General features: G+C 37.2%; 1 protein-coding gene across 1 annotated transcript in view; it reads left to right on the forward strand.

Annotated features, from left to right (window-relative positions):
• The window catches only part of cep89 (centrosomal protein 89), a 177965-nt gene that overhangs the window by 46609 nt on the left and 111223 nt on the right, over positions 1 to 20133 (forward strand). The window contains exons 14-17 of the mRNA XM_036584282.1: positions 7890 to 8005; positions 9399 to 9579; positions 15909 to 16076; positions 17056 to 17197. Of these exons, the coding sequence (XP_036440175.1) occupies positions 7890 to 8005; positions 9399 to 9579; positions 15909 to 16076; positions 17056 to 17197 (607 nt within the window). The remainder of the gene's footprint in view (positions 1 to 7889; positions 8006 to 9398; positions 9580 to 15908; positions 16077 to 17055; positions 17198 to 20133) is intronic.

Below are 20133 nucleotides of genomic sequence, written 5' to 3' on the forward strand. Positions count from 1 at the left end.
AAATTATGCAGTGAACTCTCTCTGTGCTTTATGTAGGCCCTTAATATATTAGTGTTATTGGTTACAGAGACTTTCTTTTCTCAGGCGCACACTCATCATTCATATTCCTTTACTTTACAAGGCCGCTGTACCGACTCCTCAGGGCTTTTAAGGGACATTGAGATGTTGTTAAGTGGACTGCTGTACTCTCTTCATTTTAGACAGGCCGTTTTCTCAGCCTTAGTTGTGACTTTAAATGGAAGACTGATGTAGAATACCTCAGGCTACAGAGGTCTGCTCCCCATCAGCAGTGTTGTTCAGGTTCCTCGTCGGTGCTGTTGTGTGAAACGTTGGTGCAGTTTAAGGGGTAAAGTCACTAATTATCAGACTATTAGCATTGAATGCAAAGCATCATGTAGTTCTCAGAAGATTGTAAGGGAGAGCGTGCGAGGCACATTTTGGTTGTTGCCATATAATTCAAATTTAAAGATTAATTTAAAAAAAAATATTTTAAAGCAATATGATTACTACAAAGAAAATATTAACTTTGTTTCCAGCACCTACTCTTTATGAACAGAAGCAATGTGAGTGCAAACATTACAACTAACCCCATAGGTGGGGTTATTTGTAACAGACAGAGGGGCTACTGGTAAATCAAAGCAAAACAAAGTTAATTCAGTGCCGGTCTGTGTTTAAACCAGGTGGACTTGCCCAGCTAACTATGAAAAAATATATTCATCAGAATAGATATGCTTAGTGAAAACAGGCTGTCGATGTGATAAATGTATTTTTGACCACAATGTAGAACAGCAAATATCAGAACAATAAAATGTAAATGTTTTTATTTAAATGACAATCTGTGATATCTGTACATAAACTGTACATAAACATTTGTACATCTACAGTAATCTGTGCATAAAAACTCACTGTTTTGAATTTGTATGGGAGAATATAAACTTATATAAACTAATATGGAGGCTGTACTTTGTGTTCAAATTCATCAGTTAAGCCTGTATTGTCATTTTATGGTTGGCTTACATTGTGCTCCCATTTTATGGTTGGCTTGCATTGTTCGAGTAAGGTATGTGTAGATTGGGGTTAAATAGAGACAGCACAATACTACTTTTTCCTTTCCAACATGGATACTGATATTGAAACTTGGAGTGTCAGCCAATACAGATACCAATCCGATATTTGTGTTTAAAAACTACCAAGCTATTATTAATTTAAACACTTCAATTTAAGCATCTAAAAGTAGACTATCATGCTCAAACTGCTTAAACACACTACGACCCCATAGGAAGTAATACACCACTAACATCATCATAACACACAATGGGAGTGTACACTATTTTGGGCTAGATTTCTTCCAGGATTAGAGCGCATTCATTCTTTTTTATTCCCTTTGATAACCAGCCCAGCATTTTTGGCTGACATAGGCCCAAAACCAATATCTGGCACTGGATTGGTGCCACCTGTAGAATCAAAACATTAAAATAAATGGCATATTATCTTATGTATTTAACAATGTAAGTTGTGCAAGTTATAATTTTGTAGATACTCTGTTAAATCACATTTGCCTAAAACATATAGATAAATTACTAAATCAACCAAACGATTACCTCCAGTGTTTAAACTTCAGGTGTTTTCTTCTTTTTTATTCATAAAAATATAAAATATTTTCTAATTGGGATGTTTTAAAGCTGCTTGTTTAAATATTTAAATAGTAAAAATGGTTACTATGCCCCAGATGTGTCCCAAATGAGGGAATATTATATGGGTGTATAAATTGCAGTTACTTTATGGTCTTTGGAACCAGCGAAATCCTGTTTTATTCCATGTGTACTGTAATTTCTGGTGGTTTGCTGGATTTTTTTTACCATTTTATCCCCTATTAATATCTATCACTGTATGCTTTATGATACATGGAGCAAAACACTCTGGAACATGAGCAGCAGTAGAATTTACGAGGGCATCCATTACTTTTGGCTTGCATGTGATAGAATCTCATAGATGCAAGGGCTGTCTAGTGGTTCACCAGTTCCAATTTACGCAGATTAGGGATCGGAATTCTTTTCTTGAGGTGCGGTAAAGCAGTCCGTGGCTCGCCTGTCGTATGCCCTTAACCTGAACATCAATATCTACAGCTGTAGCTGTCAAGCTGTGTGTGTGTGTGTGTGTGTGTGTGTGTGTGTGTGTGTGTGTGTGTGTGTGTGTGTGTGTGCGTGTGAGTGAGGGTCAAGGGAGGCCAGTCAGCTGCATAGTCTTTTTAAGCTGTGTCAGGGTGAATGAAGAAAGCACTGTGTCAGCCTCAGGCCCATTAGAATCATGTTGCCTGTGGATTAAAGAACATCAACTGAAGTTCAGATAAGGTTCTTCAACACCCTGTACTTGGATCTGCACTACGGCTGCACTATATGGACAAAGTACTAGTATTACAATTATATTGCTGCATATTGTGAATGTGATTGACAGCTTACAGTGTATTAAAAGCATTGGTACGTCAATGATAAAGATCGGTCAGCATTATTTTGTCCAGAATGTTTTTGTTGGATGACATGAACACATTGATTTATCAGAAATCCCACAAAAACCATGCATATGGATTTATACTTGGTTATAGCCAGTGGGGAGCCCTCAGGGCCTTATAGGCCTTCAGAGAAGACTTAATAATTTCAGTGAAATAAAAAAGTTTATTTTTATTTTATATTATCATCATTCTTGTTGTATTTAAACTCTACAAATATTGTAGTACTTCATTTATTTCATTGTTTTGATTGGAAATAAACATATATCTTATATATAACTTATATCTTCTTCTTATATCTCAGTAGATATAACCTATATATATATAGCCTAATTGATAAAAATCATTGTACCCAGTTAATTTAAATGTGGCTCTATGAGTGCGTTGTGTCTGTGCGGCAAAACATTGTGATTCCAGAGCTCCCAAGTGGCTCAACCATCTAAATGTTGGCCTTGTCATTAGGAGATTGCACGTTCAACCCCTGGTGATGCTACAGCCATCTGTGGCTGAGAGACCAAGAAGGCACAATTGGCCTCTCTCTCTCTGGGAGGGTAGGATTGCCCCATGTCTTCCCGCAGCACCCTGTGTAATACCAGCCACTGCTTTCCTCCGAGCGCGTTCAACTGTCCAATGACAATGCGTCAGAGACGGAAAGATGCAGTGCCTGCTTTACAGGTCTCAGAGGAGGCCATTTGCTAGCTCTCGCCCTCCTAGCGCTGGCGGTATCATATAACTGGGGGAGTCCTAACCAGTAGGTGGAATTGAATACGTCTAAATTGGGGAGAAAATTGGGGAAAAAAAATTGTGATACGTATTGTGTATCAAGAAAGAGAGCCACTGTAAAATTAGGGTTGCAGCTAGAGCCTATTTTTAGAATCAATTTGTTGGTCTTTTATAACTTTAATCGATTCGTTGGAAACAAAAACCTGCAGGTAATGGTCTGGCAATAATGTTTCATTCAGCCAATTAAAACAGAATCCCCCATCTTCTTATTAATATTTTCTAAAAAGGGCTTTTATTAAGGACACAGCAACAGATTTTTAGAAACAAAGTCCAAAGATGCACTGTAGCTCGTCCCTTCCTGCCAGCACTGCTTATTCTCTCTGCTAGCCTAAAACAGAATGAGATTAAAAGCAGAGGGTGGTGCTCTGTTTTTTACTTTTGACTGCAGTTTTAATAAGCTATTAGTAACTCACCAGGTTGAGTTTGTGTTGTGGATGCAGTATATATTCTCTGTGAGTGGTGCTGCCCACTGAGCTTGGTTTTACGTATTTTTTTGTAGATTTTTAGATGACGCTAAAACGCAGATGGGATTTAGGGTCTTGTGATGTGTATTATCTCCATCTTCCATTGCAGTGGAGTCCTTTCTCGTACCCCTCTGTGATTTGACCCAAAAGTTACAGAATTGAAACTTAATTTAGCCTTATTTCAGACATTGTAGTGGGATTGCTTTATGCTTAAGCAGGAAGGTCATTCATTTTAATGCACTTTTCATTTGGGATGAGTTTCAGAAGCTAATAAATTGCTATCTGAGATGCACTTGAGCCTTTGGAGCATTATTGATTGTTGTTTATCGTAATTATTAATCTTACTTGTGCTTGATTTTGAGTTGCTTGAAATCTGTCTGTCGATGTTTGGTGTGTGTGTGATGTGGGATGTTGTACACTGCACTTAGGGTAGTGGAATCTCTTACCTATTCCTATTAACAAGTTTATAAAAATATCGAATTTTCTAGCACATTCAAGTTCCATGTAAAGGTTGTTACACAAAAAAGCATGAAAATGTGAAATATTCTGACGTCTTTTCTTATCAAAACTTTTATTATAATATTGGCATGTGGTTTGCACCATGAAATAAACAAACAAAATGAAGGGGCAGAATGTCTTCAAGTGCAAAAAGATACATCCTTTGCTCCTCACAAAATGGGCAAACAGTGTCATCAGGTAGGCTACTGTCCATTTTGAAGGAGTGAAAGGAGCTGAGACTCTGAGTGCTTTCATAGATAGCCCAGATGCCTGTAACTCAGTTTGAGTTGCTTGTGGAGATGGTAGCACCACATGTGACAAAACAGAAAACAAGCTAATTGTTTTGATCTTTCATTTTTTTCATTCATTTCCTAGTACATTACGCTTGGTAGTTATTAAAGGGGAATTTCACAGATTTTTCAAATTTCTGAAATCGCTGAGATGCAAACAAAGTCGTTCAGAGTGGTTTGATGTGTAATGGTGCATTGTGGACAAACTTAAAGGCTCAAATTTCTTTACAGTGGTGGTCATAGGAACCAGAGGTTGCAATGTCTACAGTGCAAATACAGCCATAGTATTTACCATTGTAAATGACCAGTAAACTTTTAAGTCTCTTTTGAGTTTTTATGTCGTCACTGTTGCGACCTTGTCCATTTCCATTTTTGTTGTTTTTTTTTGCATAATTTAAACATTCCAGCTGCTCTTTACATTGTGTTAAAATTTCATGACGAATAAACCAATAGAAATGGTACAAAATCACTTGGGGAAAAAATTAGATTACAGCTCCTGAGTAGCAGATCTAAGTGTTGACCTTATTATCAGGAGATTGTGAGTTCGATCTCCGGTGATGCTATTGCCATCCATGGCTGAGAGCTCAAGAGAGCATAATTGGTCTCACTCTCTCTGGGTGCAAGGTTGGCCCCTCTCTCCCCACACCGCTCAGCATGATACTAGCCAGCAGGTGTCTGTTAGCTGATGTAACAGAATTGGCACTTAGTACTCTTCTCCAAGTGTGTTGAGCTGACCAATTGCATTGCCTTTGTAAGCGGCAGTTTGAAAAGATGCAGTAGCACTTCACGTGACTCAGAAGAAGCATTTGCTAGCCTTCACCCTCCTAGCGCTGGTAGCATCGTGTGATCAGGGGAGACCTAGCTAGTGGGTGAAATTGGGCACGACTAAATTGAGGAAAAACTGAGAGGGAAAAATGGCAAACAAAAAAATCTTGTTACATTAACTTGCTTTGAAAGTTAACAATGTTTGCTCCTTCTCCAGCAAAGTTTTCTGTTTGGAGATTCAAGGTTTTGTTCCAACAGCAACGATACATGCTGATAAAGGTAAAATAGTGTTAAATCTGTAAAATAAAAGATTCTATGGGGACTAGTTAGCCTTATATGTGTGTACCTCTCTGCCATGAACAGATTTAAAAAATATGTTTAGGCCAAAAGCTTATCTCAAAACTATTATAAAACAAGGACACCAGGTAACGTATTCTTTACCATTTTATATAATAACATTCTCAGAGGTGTCTTGTAGAGCTTTGGACGTCTGCTTTCTCTCATTGTTGCTGTGAACAGGTCAGACGCGTTCTCTAGAACAGAGCATTTCATATTAAACTACTCTGAATGACCTTTTTTACAGCTGAATAGGTTTAGTCGCACAGACTTTTTTGAAAAAAATAATGGAATTTCTACATATTTTTACTTCATACAGCTACTCTTGCCAGTTAACAGGATTCTTTCTGTTTTTTAATGTAGGCATGGTGTTTCTTGAATAGATCAGTAACTATCTACTCTTATTAACCTTCCAGCCTCCTCTTGTCTCTTTTTTTATTGGGACAATGTCTGTCTGTGTGTGTGTGTGTGTGTGAGAGAGAGTGTGTATGAGTGTGTGTAAAGAGTTTTCTGAGTGTGTGAAGAGCTTCTTCTGAAGGGAATACGAAGCTGACTGTCATTTCCTCCTTTATGCTGTATTTAGAGGACACTGATGTTTGTTTTTTGTGTGTGACTTCTATTGCTTTTTTTTTGAGGTTTAAATATTTTAGATTTTACAGTTTATATCAGTGGTAAAACCTTATTCTCTGCTCTTATTGCTCTTATGTTATTTTTACTAGCCGGTGTCAACCAAGGTTTTTTTCTGTTGCTCTTAGGCCGCGTTCACATTACATGCCTCATTGCTCAAATCCTATTTTTTTTGCTCAAATCTGATCTCTCTGACATGATGATACACACTTGTTTAGGTAAGTTATTCAAATCTGTCATTAATGTGAACGAACCAGCGTCCTGAAATGACCCGCATGCACACATCCTACTCAGTGACGTCACGTTAATGAATCATGTGCGTCAAGTGCATCATCAGCAAACAAACTAATGTGCAGAACGAGCTTCACTGTGAAGATAATTAACTCTGAACAGCTCTCAGCTGTTCATTATTAGAGTGAGACGAAGGTGAAAAGGTGAGATGTGTTGCTTTTCCACCGTTTACAGGCTTTAACTAGTTTTTTTGCTGCTGCCAGAGTAACGCTGAATGATGGGGCACGCGCAGTGGAAAAAAAGCACATGAATTCCCACCTGAGTGTTTACATTAAGGTTGCATGGCCACGAATCGGACACGTATCCGATCTAGGACCACATATGAAAGTGGCTCAGGTCGACTTTGAAAAGATCCAATGTCCGTGTCCGCATAGCCCTGAAAACATCAGATCTGAGTCACTTTAGGGCAAAAAATTGGATTTGTGCTGTTTCAACCTGGTAATGCGAATGTAGCCTTAGGGAGTTTTTCCCTGCCACTGTCACCACTGGCTTGCTCATGGGGGCTTAAACCTGGATTTTTCTGTTTTGTGACAGTGCCTTCTTTAAAAAAACACGATATAAATAAACTTTGATTTAACGTGACTTGACTTAAATGTGCTTATAAATGTAGGTGGAAACATGCAAAAAAATCACGCTTTATGTCTTTTTCCCAATTGCCACAAAATTTTCACAAATATTTTGGGTGCTCCTGGTCAAATTATGTTTTGTTGAATATAAGTACACATCCTCTACACAGAACACACTTTTTCTCTGCACATTAACTGCTTATTTGCTAAATTTAACACACTGGTGAAAAAAAAAAAACAGAAAATATGGCATGAGCAAAGGTTATAGCACATTTTCTGCTCTAATATGTTAAACTCAGCAAATAAATAGAAACTATGCATTAAAGATTCCTGAAAAATGCCAAGTACCAAAATACTAATGCTAAGTACACTTCATTAAATGGTTCGTTCTCAGTACTGCAGTGACACTGACGTGGTGGTGGCATGTTGGTGTATGTTGTGAAGAACAGGGCGAAAGGGCACTAACAAAGTATGCAGAGAAACAGATTTAAGCAGGAGTACTCAATTGGCCAGTCCATGAATATTTCGCATTATAGATTACACAGTAGAATTTTCTTTTTTTCATGATTTGTGGTGTTGGGAGTGGGCTTTACACATGGAAGAAATATCAGTGCTATATAATTAGAGAAATAAAAGTATGTTTTCCATTAATATCAGCTGTTATTCTTAAAAATATATTAATAATATATTGATATAATGTAAGTTACAGTAAACTTTTACTCTGTGTGTGTGTGTGTGTGTGTGTGTGTGTGTGTGTGTGTAGGAAGCAACTGCAAGATCAGGCACGGCTGGTGTTGGAGGAGAATCAGGTGTTAATAGAACAGCTGGAGCTGCAGCATGCTAAAGCCAAGGAGACACACACTAAACACACACAGGAAGGTACACTGTGCACATACCTGAATGCACACACAAACTGATATCAGAATAGTGTTCCAGTGACAAGCCACACACAGCATTTCTTTGTTATTCTAGTCAGATAACACTTAAAATGGTCCCAAACCAAAATCCAACATCACTGTACAGATTGTGCCACGGAGTGATTCACTGAGTGATTTAATGCTTTGTAGGCTTCACTGAAAATGTCATTTTATTCAATTTATCTTTTTCAGGGAACCTCAGAGCCTTCTAGCACAGCAGATATTTATTGTGCAGGATTACATTACCGTGCAAAAGTCAAAGACCACTTTTAAGTTCCCATCAAAACAGCCATTAAGTGCAAGTTAATCTTTTTAAGCATGGGGGGAAAAAAACAAAAAAATTAACAGAAAATTACACAAAAGCCTGAACAAACAAAATATAATATCAGTCTTTAGTTTGTCCACTGTTTGTGTTTAATACAGCTTCCATTCTCTTTGGGAGACTTGCTTTCAGTTTTTCAAAAAAATCTGCAGGGATATTCTTCCACACCTCCAAAATTCAGTCTTAGAAGTTGGTTGCATCTTCTGCTTCTGATCCAAGTAATCCCAATTACAAGTTAGACTAATCAATCCATGAAACCTCCAAATCTCAGATGCCCAGTTGCTGTAGTCTAGTGCAAATGTTCTTTTTTTTTGTCTATTTCCTTTTCTCAGTTATGGCTTTTTGACAGCCACACATCCTTTCAGACTCCTAGCGTTCAGGCTTCTTACAGTGGAAGGATGGACAGAATCACCTGTGGATTTTCTCAGATCTGAAGCGAGAGGGAAGCTTGATTTTCCCCTCTCTCTCAAAGATGAAAGCTTCAAGTCCAGTTTATCTGATGGCACCAGTCTACTAGGTTGCATGGTTGTTAGGAGGCCCAATTCTTTATATCTGAATTTTTAGAGAGTCCTGTTTTTTTAACATTTTAATTTGACCTTTCCCTTGTTTATGCAAGTGGATAATCTTAAAACTATGCTCAGAAATATCTTCTATAGCTGTTTTAGATGCACATAATGTCAGTAACTCCTTTGGGAACAGTCTTTGATGGGAGGACTCAGCTGTAAATGGCTAGTTTGAAGATTGGAAGGATGCAAGAGTTAAAGTAACAGTAGAGTGCATAAAAGTAAAGAATAGGTAAATACTAACAGATTTGATATTATGATCTTGTGAGTAATTGTCTGTTAAATATGTTTTATGCCTTTTTTTACTGAAAAAATTAATAACTCATACTTAATGGCCATTTTGAATGGAAATGAAATAAATGAAAGGGCGATTTCTGATTTTTGCACAGTACTTCGTTCATCTCTTTTTTTTTGTAGTCCTTGTGAATTCCACAATTGCCTTAAAACTCCCTTTATCCCTCTGTCTGCAGTGTGTAAGGTGTCAAAGCAGGTGATGTTGTTGGAGGCAGAGAAGCAGGCTCTGGAAGTCGAGTTGGAGACAGTACGCAAAGAGCTTCAGGCCCTGAAGGTGGAGTTCCAGAAAACCTGTACCACACTGCAGAACTCGGTCAGCTGGGTGGAACACACCTCTACCACAGACACACTCAAACGGTACAGCACTGTGCTTCATTGTGTAAGAGATTTTACAGTACCAGAAACAAAACTTGAGCAGTAATGTGCAAAATGAGAAAGACAAAGAAAAAAGAAAGAAGAAAAAAGAGACAAAGAAAATGAAAAGAAAGAAAAAGAAATGATTGAGAAATAAAGAAAAAGACAGAAAGAAAGAAAGAAGGAAAAAAGAAAGACAAGAACATGAGAAATAAATAAAGAGAAAGGAGAAATGGCAAAGAAAACGAAAGAAGAAAGAGAAAAAATAGACAAAGAAAGAAAGAAAAAGAAGAGAAAGAAAGAAATGAGTGAGAAATAAAGAAAGAAAGAATGGGAGACAGAAAGAATGGGAGAGAGAAGAGCAATAGAGAAAAACAGCAGTTTTTAAAATCATAGATAGATAGATAGATAGAGAGATAGATAGAGAGATAGAGAGATAGATAGGTGGATAGGTGGATTGAAAGTGACAGAAAAGCTGCAGAGAGAGAAATGCTTTCATTCCAAACCCTCATAACTAAATCACTTTCACAGGAATTGTATAGCTTTTAGTGAATAAGTCCTAGTAGTTATCAGGGCTCAGAAACTGAATAAAACACATAGGCTGTAAATACACCTAATTGTCATAAAACAGTAGGTTTGGAAAGTTGTTAAACTAAGCAGTTATGTATTCATAAGGACATTTTCACTTACAGAACCTATGGGACTTAAGGTTTGTGAATCAGTAAATTGCTCCAACATTATATGAAACACAGTAATAATGTATTGGAAGCTGTTATGATCAAAACAAATCCAAATGTAATATTACATGTTGTCAACAGAGTTAACAAATTCCCTGTTTAAAACTGCATAGACATGCTAGCTGGCTAAATGGTTTCTCGCATCGTGACACATAATACAAACAAAATCATGTGAGACTATATGGAAAGACACATTTAGAGCTGTTGTCTACTTATAGATCAGGGTTACTGATCTATATTACTAAATGCCGCATTCATATCATATACATTGTCCAAAAAGCATTTTGACACTTTACCCATTGATAAACTTTAACCCCTTAAAATCTCAGGCTTATTACATACCATAGCTTATTATTCAGTAAGTACATGTACTACAATGCAAACTGACTGAGTTATTCTTAGCTTATTGATCAGGACCATTGTAGGGTCCTGGCCATTTAAGGAATTAATGGAGTTCTGTAAGTTGCTTAATAAAATGGTACACCAAACTGTTTGTGTGGAGAAAGCCTGGTGAAGAATTCTAACCAGACTGTTATAAGAGTACTGTAAGCACAGAGGTGGAAACGTCAAAGTCTGGTGCTGGTTTTCTTACAACGTGTCAGTGAGCTTGAGTTCATTGATGGGATAATGAAATGAAGTGTACAAAGACATTTTTGATTCTAACCTGCAGGAGATATTGCTCAAATGACAGGAATGGAAATAGATCAGCAGAATAACATTCAGGAACACACCAGCCACCTTTCGAAAGGTCTTGGAATGGTCTGTTTATGATAAATGCCACTTGATTTGCTTCCTACCACAATAAATTTAATGCATTTCTAAGAATGGCACAAATGTCTAAATACTTCTTGGGGTCACCGTAAATCTTGCAAAATGGTAGTCCAGACAAAATACCTTTCATTTCCATTTTTTGTTTTCATTCCTCAAACTGGTTCAGAGCCTTGGTAGCTACTAAAAATAAGCTTTCAGATTAAGAACTGAAAAATTAAGAAATAAGTGATCAAGAGCAGTATGAGTACAGTTCAGGTAGTTGAAGTAGTCCAGAGATGCAGGTAGATCTGATCAGAGTTCAGTGATCAGACTGGCTCTGTAGTTTGAGCAGCTCAGATTGATGCTGTCACAATGCCAGAGTTTATCTTTGATACTGATAATAATTGTAGTATCACAATGCCCGATACCAAAACAATACTATGACAAAAATAATAAAACATGTCAGAACATCCAGTGCTTACAAGTTTAATAAGCATCTCTGAGTTTTGAATTCAGTTTCACTATGGACCTGGCAGTGTGTGGTGCAGCTGAGATCTGAACCTTAACCCCTTTAATACCAGTACCAACCATACTTAATTAAAAACAATAATCAACGCCCAATATAGGCCAACACAGTGAACACAATATTCCAATTGTTACAAATTCAACATCTGTAATAATCAATATAAAACTCTAACTTTAACTGTTTTTTTATTCTTTTTTTTTCTTGGATTTTTACCCAATTATCTCCCCAATTTAGTCGTCTCCAATTCCACCCACTAGTTAGGACTCCCCCATTCACACGATATTACCTCCGAGACCTGTGAAGCCGCCGCATCTTTTCGAACTGTCACTGACGCAACATCATTGGACAGTTGAACGCGCTTGGAGGAAAGCACCAAACGCCAGATCTGTTAGCATCTGACTAGCATCGTGTTGAGTGATGGGGGGAGAAGTGGGGGGCCATCCTACCTACCCAGAGAGAGCGAGGCCAATTGTGCTCTCTTGGACTCCCGGCTACGGATGGCTGTAGCATCACCAGGGATCAAACTCGTGATCTCCTAATGATAGGGCCAACGCCTAGACGGTTGCGCCACTCAGGAACCCCCTAACTGTATGTTTTAGATATACTAAAATCCATCTGAGTCAGATTAGCAGTTTGATTGGCCTTTTGGCAGAATATACCATGAATGCTTCAATAGCCTATTTAAATAAGGATGTAATAGATGATTGATGTACTCAGAGTTAGAATATTTAATTCTTTACAGTGTTGTAGATTTGAAGAACATTTGAACTTTCGATACACTCATGTAGCACTAAGCTGGAGTGGCTGCTTGATTTGCAGAGGCTTCAGTCTTTATCTAGAGAGTTAAGCCAGCTTTAGACGTTCACAGATGATTCACACCTAATTAAAGCAGAGGAGTTTATAGATCAGCTAAAGACAGGAGATCACACATCATACAGCCGCTATAGGCAGAGGGCTTTACCCACCAGAGCTCTTTCCTTTACTCATTCGTTCAGTTCTTCTTAGGAAGAGTTGTTGATGGCCCTTGAGAGAAACATAAATCATAAATCATAATGCATTTCCTACCCTACTGTGACATATTTCATATCAGGGAGGGTCTCTGAGCTAACTGAGTGTTCCCCATGATGATAGGTGGATGTGGATGAAGGAAGAATGGTGATTATTTTCCTGGCTTGCTGGTGCATGAAGATATAATCATAACTCAGAAGAGGTTATTAGAGGCTGGAAAAGTCACTACAGTTCGATTAAAGATTACAGGAAAACAAACATTTTATGTTGTATGATATGATGTGAATTGTGTTTAATATGTCCAGGGACAACAGCTAACTGTGAGCTAAGGTAAAAAAGGGTCCATTATGCTTTCAGGTTGACTTTAATATTGGAAAAAAACAAAAGTTAATTTGATAGGAAAAGATTATAGGCAGATTTGGATTTTTTACTTTGCGATTCTTTCTTCTCTGCTTTAATCTATAGGAGGGAATTTTTTCCTGCCATTGATTAGCTATTCAAAAGTTTGGAATGACAAGTTTTTGTGTCATTACAGACTTAATTTTAACATTTAAAAGTGACTGTCATCATTCACTAAACAGGCACAGTTGACCCTTTTGGCCCATAATGTGATAAAACTGATGGTTGCATTTGCCTCACTGCATATCATCACTGTCCAAGAAAAGCTTTCTCCATTTTGTTGATTTCTATTTTCTCCATCTTTTAAACACAGCAGTTGTTCTTAACATTGTGTGAAAATTTCATGATGAATGTTCCAACAGAAATGCTCCAAAAGGACTTGGAATAAAACCTTTTTACATTAACTTACATGAAAAGTTAAGAATGTTTTTGCCTTCTTCTGTAAAGTTGCCCTCTTGGAGAGACATGTTTTTATTTGGACAATGATGATTTGCGTTTATGGGAGTTTCCCTCTCAAAGCTGATAATAAGCACATACTTTCTTGACGAGTAATGGCTCATTTTTTTTTCAATAGTCATTATTTTGTCTTGAGTCAAAATCTCAAAGAAATAAATCATTAATTTGGTTTAGTGAGTCATAGTTTGAACCTGAAACCAAATGATAAAAAGATTTTTTTCTCCAACCAAAATGGGTTTCCATTCAAAACGCACTTCAGCAAAACACAGATTTATTTTTCGCTGGTCATGTGAACTATAAAGTTGCAGCTGTGGCCAGCACAAAGTGTTTATAGATACCTCTGTTATTAAATCTTCCCTCTTGTATCTTATAGTATGTCAATCTAAACAGTATACATTATTATTAAAAGAAATAACAGCAAGTATAAGTGATTTCAAACTTTTGGACAGTAAAGTAAGCCTGTTCTGTGAGCAGTTCTGTGTGTGTATGTGTGTGAGAGAGAGAGAGAGAGGGGTGTGCGAGTGGTGAAGAGTTCATCTGAAGGGAAATATTCTGTAACTAGACTGTGGTATTCTTTAATCAGACTGCATATGAAAAGCCATTAGAGGATTTTTTGGGGAAACTCATTAAAATTTCAACAAATACAGCAGGAGAGGGAGATAGATGACAGATACAGGGAGGACAGATTAGAGAGGGAGAAAGGAGAGAGCCTCAGACAAAGAGAGAGAAGAAGAGGGGCGGTGGAGAGATAAATATAGGCAGGGAAGAGAGAGACGAAGAGAAAAACACAGGAGACTAGGGGAGACTTTGTCCTCATATTCAGAAACACCAAGCTCAATTTCAGCACATGCACACAAACGTAGACCTTCTTGCTAGACTTATTTGCATTAATTGATGTTTTGATATTAAAGAAGTAGCTGTACCAAGGCTACTTCTTTTGTATTAAAGAAGTAGCTGTACCAAAGCACACCTGTTAACATGGCTAACATCACATGGAAACTACTAGTGATCAATTAGCATGATTATTTGTAGAATGCTAATTGTTGGCCCGTTCTTTTTCAATCATTGTTTCATTCATTCAACTCTAGATTTAATTCAAAATAACACAAAGACAACATATCAAATATTGAAACTGAGAAATTTAATTGATTTTTGAAAAATATATGCCCATTTTCAATTTGATGCCAGCAACATGTTTCAAAACGTTGGGACAGGGGCAACAAAAGACTAGTAAAGTTGTGTAATGCTGAAAGAAAAATGGACAGTGGTAGTGGTGTTGCTGGGATTTGAACTTGGGATCTTTGTGCAATGGGACAAAACCTTAGACAGTTGTGCTACTGTGGAGCCTAATAAGGATAACCTCAGCAATACAGCAATACAGGCTCAACTGGTAAAATTGATCACAAAATGCCATTACAGTTAAATTAATAAAAGCATGTAAAATGTATTCAGGCTTCACCTTTAGCATGAGAGTAACATAACGCAAAATGTCTTTTTCTGTGAAGATGATGAAAAATGTGAAGGAATTAACAGAAACTAAAACCACAAAGAATTTGTGCTAAAAAATTTGTTTATGTTATATCAATTTTACAGTTTACAGTCACGGTATTTGGCAGACGCTCTTATCCAGAGCGACTTATGGTTTGATCATTTTACACAGGCAGGCGAAGGTAGTGTTAGGAGTCTTGCCCAAGGACTCTTGTACAGTGTAGAAGGCAGAGGTGCTACCCACTACACTATATATCAAGAAATGGTTCAGTAAAAATCGAATTTTAATTTTCCACTGACCCCAGATATAGTCAATCAATAAGGAATCAGCTGCAGTTTGAGTGGGTCGAGAGAAGTTTTGGGGGTGTATTTGCGTAAAAGATTTGGGTGCCTACTGACTTCTAGGGTTTGTTAACAATATAAACTTCATAGCTCTAGAGCTAAACTAAAGAAGAAAAATTTGGACACCAAACTTGGTTGTCTTGGTTGATCGACTACACGTGGAAGATTGTGTGAAATTCATTTTTTGCTAAACCATTCATTTAAAACAATGAGTTACTTCTGTTTATTAGATTGAGCATTGTGAAAAAGTCATATGTCACATTTCACGACTGATAATCATATCCACTGAAACAATCATATCAGTCATATTTATCTAGAACTACTTGAGTGTAAATTTAAAATCTAAAACAAAAATATAGTATTGGTTATTGGATATTATTGGTTATTGGAATTTTTAACTTCTTAAAATCAGAATTGGAAACACCCACAACATTTGCATATCGGTTGGGCCCTATATGTGACATAAACAAATAATCATTAAATTATACCATAATAAAATTTCACCCATAGTTTTGGTCAAACTTCTGCCAAAATCTGAAATGAGTTTTCTTGTATTGTGTGCATAAATGTTTATCATCTGTTTGTGCATATGAATGCTTATGAATGTGTGTTCATGCGTCTTGTAGACAGATGGAAGAAGAGGAGAGGATGAAGAGTGCTGAGATAGAGGAGCTGCAGGCTCGTGTGAATGCCCTGCAGGCTGAGAAGAGGACGCTCCTGGTGGAGAAAACTAACCTCAGCACAGATGTCAAACACCTGGAGAACGAGCTACAGCTAGCACGCCAAGCTAATAGGTACACATCTCACCTACACAAACACCAGTCCAAAGCCTGGAGTCACTGTAGAACAGTTTTTCAATGATGTAAAACAAATATATCGCTGCTGTTGGAAGAAAACCTCGTATCTCAATTTCTTTGTTTTTCAGTTTTTGACATAATTTGCAAGTGCCTGTGGCCCTTTACATTGTGTGTAAATTTCATGAAAAATGGACCAGAAGAAAAAGCCCAAAATGACTTGGGAAAATGTCTGGTTCTATTCACTTGCATTAAAAGTAAAGTATGTTTTTTCCTTCTCCTGTAAAGTTGCCATTTTGAAGATACAAGGTTTTCTTCCGACAACAGCAATATGATGTACATGCAGTGCTATGCAAAAGTTTAAAAACCAAATTACATGCTTTGTTGATTTTCAAAGTGAAAATAAGTTAACACACTCTCTTCATGGAATAAACTTTTGGCATTTTTCTGCTAAATTTAGTGCCCAGTTTCTGTTTATTTGCTGGGCTTAACATATTGGAAAATGTGCAGGAGTGTTCTCTGAACTTCTTTTCACTTAGAAAATCAACAATATCATTTAACCTGGGGCACCCAAACTTTTGCATATGACTGCTTTACAAGTGCAGCTTTACAGGTTAATTTAAGGGAAGAATTTTAGATGTATCTAGAATGATTAACAAAGCTTTAGATGATTTCATAATAATTGAGAAAGCTGTATAACATTGAAAAAGATATTACAATAAAATTAATAACCAGAATGCCTCATATTTGAAAAGCAGTTGATATTGATTAAATCTTGTGGCAAATAACTTGACAATAAATAAGTATACATAGATCAGGAATCAGCTGAATCAGTTAAAAGAGGTGTGTCAGACAAACAAAAATGTGCAGGTTAGGAACCACTCATATATTAATGTTCAGTTCCTCTCTCTTTCTCTCTCTCTCTCTCTCTCTGTCTCATTTTCTTACTTTCTGTCTGTCTCTCTCTCTCTCTCCATAGAAAGGCTCAGAGGCGTATAGATCTTTTGAAGCAGCAGGTTGAAGACTCTTTAGAGAAGGAGCTGGTGGCTCATCAGTACCTCACCAGTGTTGTCACACTTGCAGAGAAAACCACATATGAGAGGGATCAGCTCATGCACATGGTATTAAACACGTGCACACACACACAAGCACGCAAACACAATCGGTTCTGAATAAAAGGGTCTGTGTGACCAACCTGTCTATATTGTGAAAACTATTAGGAAAATGAAAACAAGCATTGGAAAATTTGTTGACCACATTAACTGTTATAAAAAGAAAAATATGAAAATCGGATCTATAATGTACATTGCAACACAAACAGAAATGAAAAAAAATGAAGAAAAAAAGGAGATTTTCCATGCATGAAGGATAGTTTAGAAGTGAATGCCTTATGGTTTTGTCTTTACGAAAAGCTTGCAACCTAGCTGAAGATTATCATTTCTAAACCAGCAAACCACATGTGAATGAATGCAGGGAGTGTGCCATAGCACAGTTCTCATTATTCCCTTTTCCTATTACTTTTGGCATTGTTCCATTCCCTTTTCCAACGTTGTAAACATGTGCAGCAGTACAAACACAGCAAACCTTGCCTCAGAGCTTTTGATGAATCGATAGGACATGATGTGTAAATAGCTGCATCTGACCATCACAAATGTGAAGAAGTAGAAGTGGACCCAATATATGCAAGGGTCAGAGATCTCCCTTTCATTAACTTAATATTTAGTCAAAACAGCCATTAAGTACAAGTTATTCATTTTACTTAACAGAAAGTTACACAGAAGCCTCAACAACTAAATATAATTTTTTTTTTCAGTATTTTGTATGTCCACCTTTTGCCTTTATTACAGCCTCCATTCTTTTCAGGAGTCTTGATTTCAGTGTTTCAAAGAAATCTGCATTTTTTTCCACGCCTCCAGAGTTCAGTCTTAGAGGTTGGTTGCATTTTCTTGACAACTACACATCATTTTAGACCAGTAGACTTGTCTTCTCACAGTGGAAGGATGGACAGAAACACTTTTTTTTTCAGATCTGAAGCAAGAGTGGATCTTGATTTTATGCTCTCTTAAAGATGAAGCTTACTGTTTATCTAATAGTGTCCGTTATGGTATCTTTCCTTAGCAGTTTTTTTTACAGATTTTGCATGGTTATTAGGAGTCTCCATTTTTTAAATAATTTTTTAAGATTGACTTGGCGGCGTTTACAGCCATGGAGCAACTTGGTGTCAAATGCCGTGCCTTAGGACTCAACAGCAGTGTTAAATGGGCAGGAACCTCACAACCTTACATGCGATCTCCTGTTGTTGCTGCTCCCAACTGCTGAACTACTTTGTCCCTTAAATTGTTTTAATAGTAAAGTATTTTATACCATTTATATTATACTTTATCTGTCAGACTGTCATCTTTTTACATCAGTTTCTAGGCAGAGTCTGCTTCCTTCGGGCTTATCTACTGATTTATTGTGAAGCTGTCTTATTTAAGCTCATGCAGGGTTTTCACAGATGGTGCTGCTGATCGTGCCTCTGTATACATCACACTTGTAGTGACGCAGTGTGGAACCTACCTAGACCAGCTTATTTTTATTCTCCTGAAACGATGAGTTTTAGGCTTTAGTATGCCCCTCATGTGTGAAAACAGCCTGATCTGTATGGCTCCCCCTGACTGTACTCAAGTACTTTGACTTCCTGGAAGTAGAACTCATGGGGCTCCTCAGTAAATTACACGTCTCTGTCAGTTCCCCGAACTGTCTCTACCTTCTGCTAATGGCAACCGTTATATAAACAGTGGGGAGCCACCTCTTACTGAGTGAGTGAGAGAGATAGGAGGTATGAAAGATAGGAAAAGAAAAATGGAGAAATTGAAGCTTAATATCACTTTTGATGCTCATTCTACGTTCCCTCTACTCTGATACAAAGCTACAAAGTAAACATAAGAAATATTCTAAAATTGTGTAAACCTGACAGCAATGGAGAGTTGTCTAAAGTAGGAATGGACATTTTAGCCAATTTTTCCTATTCTAAAAAACATTTTTGGATCGATAGTATTCAGATATTACAAGGAGAGTAAAACCTGTCTTGTTATTGTTTAAAAATGAAAACATGGAGGGTGTAATGGGACAGAAAGAGTCAGACGCATGCAGATTGTAAATCCTGAAGAGGCTGTACTAGTTTGGGGGAGTTCCAAAGTCGTTGTCACAAAACAGGCTGAGGTCAAATCCAAAACAATCAAAAACCAGAAAAATAGGTCATAACAAAGTCCAAGGGATCAGGCAGAAAGGCAGAGTTGAAATAAACAAACGAATGGCCAATAAACAGAAAAAAACAATTAAACCCTTGTCACGCATTGAGGGATGCGTGACAAGGGCTTAACTTGTATTGTTGTCAGTGATGCTTACCTGATCATTTGGCAGATTTAGCTAGGCACAACCTAGCAAAGGGTAAAATGTAACAGACTTATGTAGTTGAACAGGGACAACTAGAACATACTTTTGGTCATGTTCTCATATTCCCATAGTGACATTATCTTTACATTTTCACAACAATCAGATGGATGTTTCTCAAGATTCACCATGAAACCATGAAAGTAATTTTTTTCATTGTGTTTTTATATTTGTGTGTTTAAATCCAAATATGAGCTGGATTAGTTGTACCCGGGGAAGCATGGGTTCTATATAGCACCATAAAGGGTTCCTCTATTGTAACGAGCCTGATATCGTAACAATAGCAGAACCCTTTTTGATGCTATACAGAACCCTTTTCAAAAATGTTTTGTATAGAACCAACTACAGCACATTCTCCATCAATCTGAACCCTTCAATCATGCAAAGGATTCTTTGAGTGTTCATTGTTCTATATACAACAATTTTCTTTACTAAAGAACCCTTGAAGAACCATCTATTTTAAGTGTGTAGAACACAAGCAGTGAAATTTTGAGCATATTGAAGATTTGTGCTGGAAGGCCAATGAAAAGGGTTAAAGTAATCTAGATGAGATGTTATGAAAGCGTGAGTCAGAGTATCAGTGTCTTTCCATCTCAGCAGGGAACGGTGGTTTTGGTTTAAC

This window comes from Colossoma macropomum, unplaced genomic scaffold (genome assembly GCF_904425465.1).
Source record: "Colossoma macropomum unplaced genomic scaffold, Colossoma_macropomum, whole genome shotgun sequence".
Classification (NCBI taxonomy): Eukaryota; Metazoa; Chordata; class Actinopteri; order Characiformes; family Serrasalmidae; genus Colossoma; species Colossoma macropomum.